The sequence below is a fragment of the Ruditapes philippinarum genome, unplaced genomic scaffold (genome assembly GCF_026571515.1).
Source record: "Ruditapes philippinarum isolate M1 unplaced genomic scaffold, ASM2657151v2 ctg4986_1_1_1_1, whole genome shotgun sequence".
In the NCBI taxonomy this organism is placed as follows: Eukaryota; Metazoa; Mollusca; class Bivalvia; order Venerida; family Veneridae; genus Ruditapes; species Ruditapes philippinarum.
This window is the reverse complement of record NW_026858896.1, coordinates 60,060-71,690: the sequence shown is the minus strand read 5'-3', so window position 1 is coordinate 71,690 and position 11,631 is coordinate 60,060. Positions and strand designations below refer to the sequence as shown.

The 11,631-nt window shown below is 31.4% G+C and overlaps 1 protein-coding gene across 1 annotated transcript; it reads right to left on the bottom strand.

Annotated features, from left to right (window-relative positions):
- Window positions 1–1,533: 1,533 nt before the first annotated feature.
- Window positions 1,534–11,313, bottom strand: LOC132754600 (SCO-spondin-like). Its single transcript, XM_060745256.1, has 6 exons — window positions 10,907–11,313; window positions 7,660–7,738; window positions 6,393–6,569; window positions 3,520–3,699; window positions 2,895–3,020; window positions 1,534–1,881 (listed from the first exon to the last, which is right to left on the bottom strand). Exons 1-6 carry the CDS (start codon window positions 11,240–11,242, stop codon window positions 1,601–1,603), a joined length of 1,179 nt encoding a protein of 392 aa, XP_060601239.1. The 5' UTR covers window positions 11,243–11,313; the 3' UTR covers window positions 1,534–1,600.
- Window positions 11,314–11,631: the final 318 nt, after the last annotated feature.

Here is an 11,631-nt window from a genome sequence, read left to right as displayed (position 1 = left end):
AATTCAAGTTGCCATGCCAATATGCACATGCCTGATGGTGTGAAGCTTGAAAATGAGATACAATAGGTTTCCATTGCCTCTGATTACAGATTAGAGATGGTTATTTTTCTTTACTTATGTTTAAATATCATAATTTGAAAAACAATTACCGGAATCAATTACAAACGCATTTGTTTGTCAATATTGCTAACCTGGCCTTTTATATTGTCTTTTTTTTTCTTTTTCTGTACACCTGTAATATTGAATATTATGCAACATTTCTTTCATAGTCCGTACAATTGTCTTTTGAAAGTTGAAAACATTTTACAGATAGATGATAAGGCAATACACTAATTTACAAATTCACCACCAATGAATCTAGAACAACATACTATATAGAGGATATTTGTTTGTTTGTGTGTAAGATGAAATTTTATTTCATCGAGTGAGCTTTAAAAACAGTATTCTTACGAGTGGCGTAGCCACGAGTGAGAATACTGTTTTTAAAGTTCACGAGAAGAAATAAAATTACATCTTACACAACAAACAGACAAATTTTCTTTTTATTTTATGCTTAAAAACAAGTTAAAACGAAATTTCCATAATTTTAACGTTAATATTAAAATTTGTTTCCCCCATTGAGAGCCCCATTTAGACGGAATTTCTCATTTAAAACAAGAAGTCTTGAGCTGAAAAATAAGTCAGCCAATCAAGGTTAAATGACGGTGATATTTATTCATTTTATTAAAAAAATATGAATGATCGCTTGTTTTAATCATAAAAACAAACAATTCTTGCAGGAGAAAATTCCAACCATCCATCCATATTTCTGTTACTTACTGCGAATTTATATTAGACCTGGCTTTCTAAAATGTAAACGGCAGCCATTTTTCAAAGTTGTGTATTTCATGGGAGGAAAATAATTGTGTAAGATTCAGAAGGATATAATTTGGATTTGTTAGTCATACACCTTTTTAAAAGAAAGAAAACTTATTTGAGGATTGTAACTGACAAAAAATAAGTGTTGACAGAAGTGAAAACATTCAGAAAAGGAGCTAGGAAAATGGAAAAATTGGAAGCTTGCTGAAGGAACGCTGGGTTGTTTTAACTTATTTTACGAGTGATGGCTGTCAATGCTTTTCAATTTTTCATAAAGCATACGGCAGTTATTGCTCGTAGGATACTTTAATATGCCCAAATGTCATCAAGAGCCCGTTTTGCATGGGGAAGGAATGTATTTTTCAGACTGTAAAATTGAAACAAAAAAAATTTAGAGACAAAATTTGGTGATTGGAATTTGAAGGAATAGAAGTAAGTTTTCTCTCTGTGTTACTTTTGACATTTAAGTTATTTATCTATTTCAGCTTTGCTATTTCTTTTAACAGCCTGACATTGTCAGAATTGTCGGTACAAATAAAATTGAGGTACCACATGGGGAAAATCTTAAAAAAGTAGTTTCGTCATTGAAAAAAGTGAAATTATATTTTGATAATTTTCACTGTGAAATTATCAAATATAATTTTCACGGATAAATCAGTAATCCACTGAAAAGCATAAAATAAAAGATTTTATTTTGCATACAATTTTCTTTATGCATGTATAGTTCTATAACAACAGTTTGTCAAGGTAAATCATTGGAAACACATTCTCGGAAATAAAGATCAAGCGTTGCCTGATAGGTAATTGGCACGTTTTCGCCAGCAGTTTGTGCCATCTCAAGCGATACTGACTGAAAAGAACAACTGTCACCACCCCAAAAATCAAACGAGAAGCACAATTTATTTGCAATACATTTCTCTTTGCATTCTTCAACTGTTACCTGTTGAAGATTATCACCAATCTTAATATCCGGTATATATCTTTTATGTAGCATCACGAAGGATGTTTGCGTCTGAGTACAAACTGAAATGAAATACAAAAGTACAATTTGATATATATTTGTCTTTTTAAAGACCCCATTTTCTATGAGTATGACGACTACAACAATGGTTATAAGGATGACGACGAAGAAGCATTTGTTTTTACTAATATAAGCAATGTTTAATTAGTAGACGATCAAGCTAAAATAATATACTGCATGCAGGCAACGATACATTTCATTTGATGATATTGAGATTGATACTATTTGTTTACAAACGTATCGTTTTCTTTCAGCTTCAAAGAAACATACTTAAACATACAATTTCTGACATTAAATAGTTTAGTTACTAAACACAAAATCAAAGGTACGCAAGTGTTAATAAATAAAAAATTCTTAGCAAGAAATTGAACTCTAATCCTTATTGTTTAGATTATTTTTCAAAATAGGAATAATTGTCCCGAAAAAAATTGTAGTGAGTGAATAATCTGCATTTTTGCACACATCTTATTTGTCTAGACCTTCATTTCATCTAAGGAACATTAATATTGGCCAATTATTGTCAGTCCTAGCGGGACAAAACACAACAACGGAGCCATTTTTGTCAATGAAATTGACAAGAAACCGATTGACATTTGTGTATATGGTATGACCCGTAAAGTTTAAGTTTTCAAAAATGACAGTTTATAAAGACAGGATTTAAAAATATTATTAAATAGTTCTTTTTTTTTCGTAATTCTTGCGGGCGGCTAGGGTAATATAAGTATAAAATAACATTTTATACTTGACCATTTAACCTGTGTCTTGTATTAATTATCTCACAAGGTAAGGATCATACCGCATACATTATTTTGTCATCTGTTTTCTTCGAAATGTTTGGTGATTTTAAAGTCAGGATCAAAACACGTGTAAACAGTATCCTGAATAAAATAGCTTAGGCTTATCCGATCTTAAATCTAAATATATATATAAAAAACTAGGTGGCAGTCGTGGTGAAGGTTTCTATTCAAAATATAGATAATAAATTCTATGTAATTGAAACGTTTTTGAAACTTACTTGTACAGTTATTAGTGGAATAATCGTAGAAATGCGTGTGCTTACATAGGCAAAAACCGTGTGTGCACTTCCCCTCTTTCTCAATGCAATCTGTATCAGATGCACAACTGTTCAGGAATGTAGGTGCTGGACATAATATATATTAATCAGTATTCTATAATACTCTGCAGTTACGTATAGAAAATAAATATCAAAATACAGATGAAATAATCAAAACATACAATGATTCGGTATTTTTTCAACTGGCTTTGTTATATTTCATAAATACGACATACGTTGTCTGGTGTGAGAAAAGTTTGCTTTTAACGTTAGGTGGAAATATAAGAGTTTAATGTTACTAATATTTATAATTTAAAACGTTAAAACCTAAAATAACTATAAGCATAGTTGCAATATTTGTTCGTATATAAATTGAAAGTGGTCTTAATCGACTTTTCGATACAATGTAGCTTACTGAAAGAGCAGTGTATGAACGACTTTGATACAAGTTGAAATATTTGTTTACACTCTGATCATATAAATAAATCATTGATACGATTGCTATGCCAATCTTTACCAAGATAAAATAGTATTAGTTGCTGAAAATGGTAAGTAATAGTGCACCTTAAATACTATTTAAACTTACTCGGACAGTCTTGTTCATTGCATTTTGATTCATCGGGTTGTTGGTCGTTTCCTTCACAATTTGTTCCATTTACGCCGCCTGTTGATGGTATTGAACAGGTCCTTTGCCTAGTCCTTAGACCGCTACCACAGCTTACGCTACAATGTCCCCAAGACGACCAAGTAGTCCAAGTATACAGCACTGTACAATTATATTAAACACTAACTAATTAATATTTATAAGCTCACCAGAACCGACGGTTCAGGGTGAGCTATTAGTATCAAAGGGGGATGATCCGGCGTGCGTCGTCCGTCGTCATGGGTTAACAATCGTCTTCTTCTCTGAAACTGCTGTGCAGATTTATTTAAAATTTGGTCTGGAGCATTCTTGTGACAGTCACGCTTGACTTTGTTCATGTCATTACAATTAGCCCTTTTTAGGGATCAACAGAGCAAAAAGTAGAAAAAGCCTATAAACATCTTCTACAACAGAACTAATTGATTGATGGTCACCAAACTTTTTCTGTAGCATTACTGGATAGTCTTTTATCAAGTTTGTTCATATTAATGTGATTGGCCCCTTTTAGGGGCTGCTAAAGCTAAAAATAGAAGAAAATAACTTTAAACATCTACGACAGAATTAATTGATAGATGATAACCAAACTTTGTCTGTAGCATTCTTATGTAGTCTTTTATAAAGTTTGCTCATATTAATTTGATTGGCCCCGTTTAAACTAAAGCTTAAATACCCGAGGTCATGGCATATCTTAAAATTATTGTTTAAACATATTCTATGCTCAAATTTAATATAAGAAAATATTGACAATGGATAACACTTTAAAGCAGTTATTTCTGGTGAGCGACTCAGGGCCATCATGGCCCTCTAGTATAAATGTTATTATTATGTATTTTATTCTATGCTTAATTTATTTAAAATAGTGTCAGGCAGATATTGCTATTTTGCATCATACAGACAATCTAGTCTGCAAACATTGATATAAATAAATAAACATTAATAAATAAAATGAATTTAATAAATTAAAAGACTTGTCTGAATTGCTTGACTATATTACTAACAATCCTATAAGAATCACTTATAAGAATGTGTTTATTTTTTAAAATAAGGTTAAAGCTTGAAAATAGATTCATATTTGATTAAAATCTGTATTGTGCTACGAATGAGCCGACAAATTGTTGAAACGGAACAGCGATTGAAATTGTTTAGAAGCGGCAATAATTCGGGCAAACACGGTAATTAAATAAGGTTTTCTAGAAAAAAAAATGGATACTGATAATAAGCCTTCCAAAATTTCCTTTGTCGGTCGGGGGGTTTGCGCCCACTCATCCAATTTGGCCTGTTAAAGCTCTTGAATCGTGTTCGAATGGAATGGTCAGACAGATGCTGCGGTCAGCAGCATGTGCAACAGGATTAAGTAAGGTATGGGGACCTTGTCGACCTGTCAATTCACTCTAAATTCCTTTATACAGGTACTTGATGGTGGCCCATGACCTGTTTGGATGGCCATTGCTGTCCATCAAAATGAAATCAGGGTCTTTATTGGCGTGTGCTGACATTCGCGTCAAAAATCCCACTGAAATACGTGCAGCTGACCGTCGCTTTCCAGTTTTAAACAATGTACAAGGTAATGATAAGCATACGCAACGCAAACGGTTGCAAAACGCTCAATGGGTGATCACCATTTTTGGGTTAAATATTAAAGCTATTTTTCAGAAATAAAAATCAAATTTTGAATAGTATATTTCTACCAGTAAATTCTCAAATTAAAAAAACTAACTATTCTTAGCTGTCCATATAACTTTCATAGGTGCAACAGTACGAAATGCATACATTTCACATACTTTTTAAGTGTAGTCCAAACATACTTAAGCTGTTGATCCTACAAGTTTGTAACGATCATGGTTACAGGGAACTTCACAAGTTTGACTGACTAGCCACAAAATCAATTATCGACATCCATTTATGTGATCATCTTTCACAAAAAATATAAGGACTGTAGGTAAAAGCGAGTTGTAGCAATAGATCTGCGTATTTTACGTTTAAGTGGTCCTGTCTTTAGACTGTCTAAGTTCTAGCTCTTGGTTATTTCATTGATGGAATTTTTATTTCTAATTTGGTTTTACTTTATATACATATAGAAGAACAAATACTCCTTGACATGGTTATTTTCTTTTCTTCAGAGCAATAATTTTAACACATCCATTTAAGAGGTTGAATATATAACGTTTGATGCAAAATGCCTTAGCTCTAAGTCCTTGCGGTTTGGTGAAAAATGTAGGCTGAGTATCTTTAGAAAGTATACTTAGAGGAAATGAAACTGCTTTTATTTGCATAGGTTATTTCAGTGTTTTGTCAAAGCAATTATTTTTCATATATAGGACTGCAAGATCTGTTTCTAAATGAAACTGTCGTTTTTCGATAAGTGTACATTACACTTACTTATTCATGTCAGTTGATTTAAAAATTGAAATAATACAATTTTGTCATGGCCAGTATTTGTTTTCTAATGCTTTAATTGGTGTTTTAACTTCCTCAGCGTTGATATTTAGTATGCCGTGATCCGACGTGAAAACTACCAAAAACACCATGTTGTCATCATTAACACATTGACAAGTACATATGTCGTTCTTCACGTGATTTTGCTTTATGAAAACAATGGCAGCGGTTTTAATCACTGCATTTTCTATACTGTAATCCGATGAATTAATCAGTGAATATTATAATTCAGTCAAAGTTTGTAGAACGAGTCTAATATCAAACTATTGTCCACTGACATGTCAACAATACTTCCAGTTTCTATATACATACATTTAAATTTACATCATTAAATAAGATTTTTGAACTTAAATCAAACGTATGATAATGTATATTCTTACTTTTTACACATTCTGTTATATGGCTCCATTGAGCATTGTAAAGACATTCAGCTTCAGGTTCTACGCCGTCGTTTTTTGGTTTGTACCCGGGATTACACATGTAACGAATCTTTTTGCCGATTCCCCTTTCATTCCCAAGAACTATACCATTCTCAGGTGTCGTTGTGTTGATACACTCTTAAATCATAAAAAACAAGAGCTTATGAAGTTAAATATGAAATACATTGACCGGATAACATAAGACTTGGTGTCACATTAATTATTGATTGACTGAAAATATTATTTGCTAAACAACGGATTTTGTGAGATTATATTACTTAACATTTTATTATCATTTTCGAACATTCCGTTTAATTTAGAAAAGATATATTCTAAACAACAACCCATATTTCATTGAATAATAATTTATTAAATATATAATTAACAGTAACATTACTTGATTGAACGATAAACCGACTGGATTCAAAGTAAGGATACTGCAAAATACATATGACTCACACAGCAAGCAAGCCGTCACTGACTATTTCCTAGTTATTGTTGATATATGCGCAAGCTGCGAATATGACTAAGGAATCATGTCGACATTCATCATGATATATACTAGAAGTACAAACCTATAGTTAGCTTTATATATAGATCGTATATATCAGGTTTAAATATTGCAAGTTTTCACGTTTTTTAATTACAACATTCGGGCAGTTGTCATCCGCAAATTTATACATAATACATGCAATCAACTCTCAATTCGAATCTATTTGATTCCCATAGATTTGTCAGGGACATTTGTACAAATACAACATCACCTGCATGTTTGCCCTTAAATATGTTAAATAATTTAATTTATCAGATTTATTAAATGACAAATACTCTACCTTATATATTTTTCACAATAACTAATCTCGTAAAATAGAAACGAAAGCTATTAACTCACTGATCAATGGAAACATACGAAACTTGTTTGTTTTGTTTAGTTTTATTCGCAATTTAGGCTATATGGCGCGGACATTGGAAATATGATTTAGGCTAGCATCGAGTGTTACAACGTTACAGCAACACAAGCATCAAAACAACCTCACCTGTTGGAACTAAGTGATGCATAGACTCCAGTAATTTGAATCCATTTAGTCACCTCATATGATCACACAGGATTAAACAGTGGCCACAATAATGATTCCTCAATCCTTAAAAGCAACCCTTCATCAACAAGGGGGAAACAATGAAAATATATTTGTATAATAATCGTTATCGTATAATGATACATATTTACCTTTTACTTTACACTTTCCCCTTTGGGAATTTATTGATTCACAGACATGCCCGTAGTTACAACCGTCTTGACAAGGATTCTGAAGTCAGACAAATTGATACTTTTAAGCATTAAATTATTTATCTAGCAAAGTTTCATTTACATCCTATGCTAAAGTCAAGTGAGTATGAAGGTTTATTTACATTATTATGCTCTTTGATTGAGTTTGAAAACGTTCTATTAATTAAACAAAGTAATAACTTTTTTTACAATTATTTCGAAAAGTTAAGGGGAGGTTTAAGGTAGACCATGGGTAATGCATTGCCTCCACTTTGAAGAGTATTCAAATAGGCTAGAATCGCTTGTAAACTACATTGAAATTGAGGGGCGTGGGTTCAAACCCCAGAAGGGGCAACTTTTTTTTTCTTTCTTTTTTTCTTTTTAACATTATCTATGTATCTCTCTGATCCCTTATGGAAGAAAAAATGTTTTATTTCAATTATATAATTATTTTAGGTATTTTTTTTGCTAAATAATGCCAAAATCTATAGCAAATATGATACCAGATATTTTCAAAGTTCGATAAAATAAAAACTACACGGTAAAAGTATTTTATATTTCGCATGATCAACTAATATACCTTTAAGAAAATTTAGGCAAACTTTGAAAACAGCCCCTCATTTCGGTAAATTTTAGGGATATTTTGAATAAGGCATTTTAGATAGGGAAATGGTAAAATTAGTGTTAAAAGTGGGTGGGGTAGGGAAACATTTTTATACATATTAAGAACATTTTGTTTAGAAACAAACATTTTGCTTGTGTAATGTGTTACCTGAATGTTATTATTTGTTTCTTAACAATGAGCAATAGAAAAACATTTTTATAATGATGATATTACAGATTATTTACAGTTTCCTCATTTCTGAAAATAAGCCCTTCTAATGGCAAAGTCTTAGTTCATAAATATATCCATAACTCATAAACCACACGGTAAATTTTATTTAAATTTTGCATACAGGTGACCTTGAAGACATTTAACTGTGCTATGTTGTCAATTTTACAGTTCCTTATGGTGCCCATTACCCATGGTCTACCTTAAGAGCATGTTATTGTATATTAATCTACACAGTTTTAAAATAATTAGAAATGTGTCCATGGGTCATGATGCCTCAACAATGCACTGTCTATTAAGGTAAAACAAAACAGTATGTCAGGGAGACAGACAAAAGTTCTACTTGACCCTCTCTTCCCCTAAACGGTTGGGACATATTTCTTCCATTGTTGACATCATAATAGTTCTCAACGTTATGAATTTCAAATTTTGATTTAAAATACTAAAGTATGCTTAATGATACGTAAATCAATTTTTGTTATTGTTTTATGTTCAAATAAATATTGATCATATTTACCGCATTTATATTTCATGTTAATAAAGAGATGCAATTAGAAGTTAATTTTCGAAAAAGTCTACGCCAAATTTTTCAATAAGAAATGAATGCATGTATTTTAAATACTAGTATGACGTATGTAAACATTTGTCGTACATATCAAATATATTCTTGGATGTTTGTAAATTGTTTAAGAAAAATAATTATATACATATATAAACTTTCACTGTCAATTGTTGTGTCATTCATAATTAAAACATACAGTATCCTTAAAGTTTGAAGAAAAAATAGAAACAATCAAAACCGCAGACGAACAGCTATACGTGCTGTAAAGTTTGTTGACACTAGCTCAAACACTTGTAGATTTATATGTGACACAATATGAGTACGGACGAACGGACCGACAAGGGCAAATCTAAATAATCCCCATCTCCTGCGCGGGGGCAGAAAAGTGTAAATGAACGACACATACCGTTACTCTATTTCTGAAGTAACTGTAACATAATGTAAAAAATACATCATCAAGTTAAGCAACATTTTAATCAAAAGTAAAATAATTGTTTTCACAAAACAGTTGAATGCGTTTGTATATAAAAAATACCAATACTTTATCAAACAACTTGTTTGTTTATTCTTAATTTTAATTTTTTTGGTATATTACATATTTCCTTCGAATGTTAGAACAGAGAAAATTCACGTATGTATTCTGTGAATCATAAACGTCGATATATTTATGTATTGAGATCCTACATATTGCCGGACAAAATATGATGTTTTTTTCGCTGTAACTTTTATGAAAAATAATAAAAAAGCATGGAATTTTACCCAAAGAACACTTAATCAATCATAAAAGTAAACATTTGACCGTAGAAATGTGACTTTAAAGTAGGGAATTATTAGAGAAAAAATCGTGAAGACAACTCAATTTACCAGACATTGTGTTTGAAGTCATGATATGAAATTAATCTTTAAATAATCAGCAAGGAAACTACGACTATTGAATGGCAAGTTAAAGATATTAGAAAACCCCAGTTTGTAGCCAGAAATAGACACGGCAGCCCTGCTAAAAGGCCAATATAGGGGTGAACTTGAAATTAAAACTACGAACTCAATTAACATATTGATTCTTCATGATCCTTAAACGTATGAAACATTTTGATATTCAACTGGAATTCTGTTCTTTGCCATACAGTTTCCTTTTGGTTATCATGTAGCATGTTGCAAAAGCAATAAAACCGATAAAAAATTACATTTCATGTAAAGTTTTCTCCCATGGGTGTAAACCATTTCCTTATATGTTTTTTTTTTAATTTGCATTTCTTCGTAAAAGACAACAACGAGATACTGTTTGAACTAAATTTAAAATTATTTTTTTATCATTAAAATGTGTTACGATTGTCTTCTGAGATAACGTTGAGAAGAATAAAAGGACAGCCATCTAAAATAACCAATTAAGGGCCTAATAAACTTAACAGATTATTCCCCCACCCCATCGCATGACCAGGTCATGAAATAACTAGTAAAAGTAAAAGGGTATGTTATTAAATAAATGACTGATTCAACATAATTTACCGGAGAGTGGTACTGTTGTTATTTACTTTGAAATGGAAAGCGTGTGTACGATTCAGACCAGATGATTTTTTAATCGAAGCAAAAAATAAAGCTTTATTATACTGGAATATATTTTGTCCGGTAAACTGATTGTTCGGTAACTGAAAAAAGGATCTCAGTGTGCTTTTTGAAGTGTTACCTGTTTTTTATTTTCATCAGAAAATTTACAATTGAGTAAATATTTCGTTTTGAAATTTCAGGAATAGTAATTATAGTGAAGAAGATTTTTTAAATATATAATAAGACAGAAAAAATAATCTGTAAACTACCTTTATCACGTTGATGTTGTCTTTTTTAACATATGCACACTCGCCGGGGTTTGACTGCTCCGTTTCTGAAGTAAGGAAAAGCTCACATCCATTGATTTGATTTCTATAGATAAGAGAACTGCAGTGACCCCGTGCACCACACTCTGCCACACATTGTTCGATAGATATACCAACTATAAACTGAAATCTGTCTCTGTCAGATTTACACCAATTTTCATAGGTCACAAAATACTCTAATTCAAAGTTGTTTAAATTCACATGTATGACTGTAACAGCAATAACTTTTTGAAAAACAAGCAATAAAATAAACTCACATTTCATCATTTTCAATAACATTTTATAAGTTAAAAAAACTACATCTCAAGTGATCAAATGGTATTCCAGGCAAGAGCGATGCTGGTTCTACTAGAAAGTTATTAAATATACTGAACATGTCTGGATCACTGAATAATTATTTGTAGATGCATGGCAACATTAGTGCGTAGTTTCAAATTAATAATTAAACATTATTCCAAACAAACAAACTATTTTAATCAGGAAACAATTAACTTTTTGCGGCCAACCCATAATATCTGCGCATATGGATTTTTATAACCTGTCATTTTCAGTTGAATAATAGATGCCCGTAACGTGATGATTATAAAATAGACAGCATGTAATTAAAATCAATCCGTTAATCACAAAACATATCTTTCTTTGTTTTTGTTGATAACCACATTGAATTC

What these genes read in the sequence shown, in the direction of transcription:
- LOC132754600 (XM_060745256.1), bottom strand. Translation starts at nt 11,242, where the DNA reads ATGTTATTGAAAATGATGAAATGTGAGTTTATTTTATTGCTTGTTTTT. An exon ending in GGGAAAGTGTAAAGTAAAAG is followed by an intron (nt 6,570 to 7,659) that starts GTAAATATGTAT and finishes TTATGATTTAAG; the next exon opens with AGTGTATCAACACAACGACA. An exon ending in TATAACAGAATGTGTAAAAA is followed by an intron (nt 3,700 to 6,392) that starts GTAAGAATATAC and finishes ATAATTGTACAG; the next exon opens with TGCTGTATACTTGGACTACT.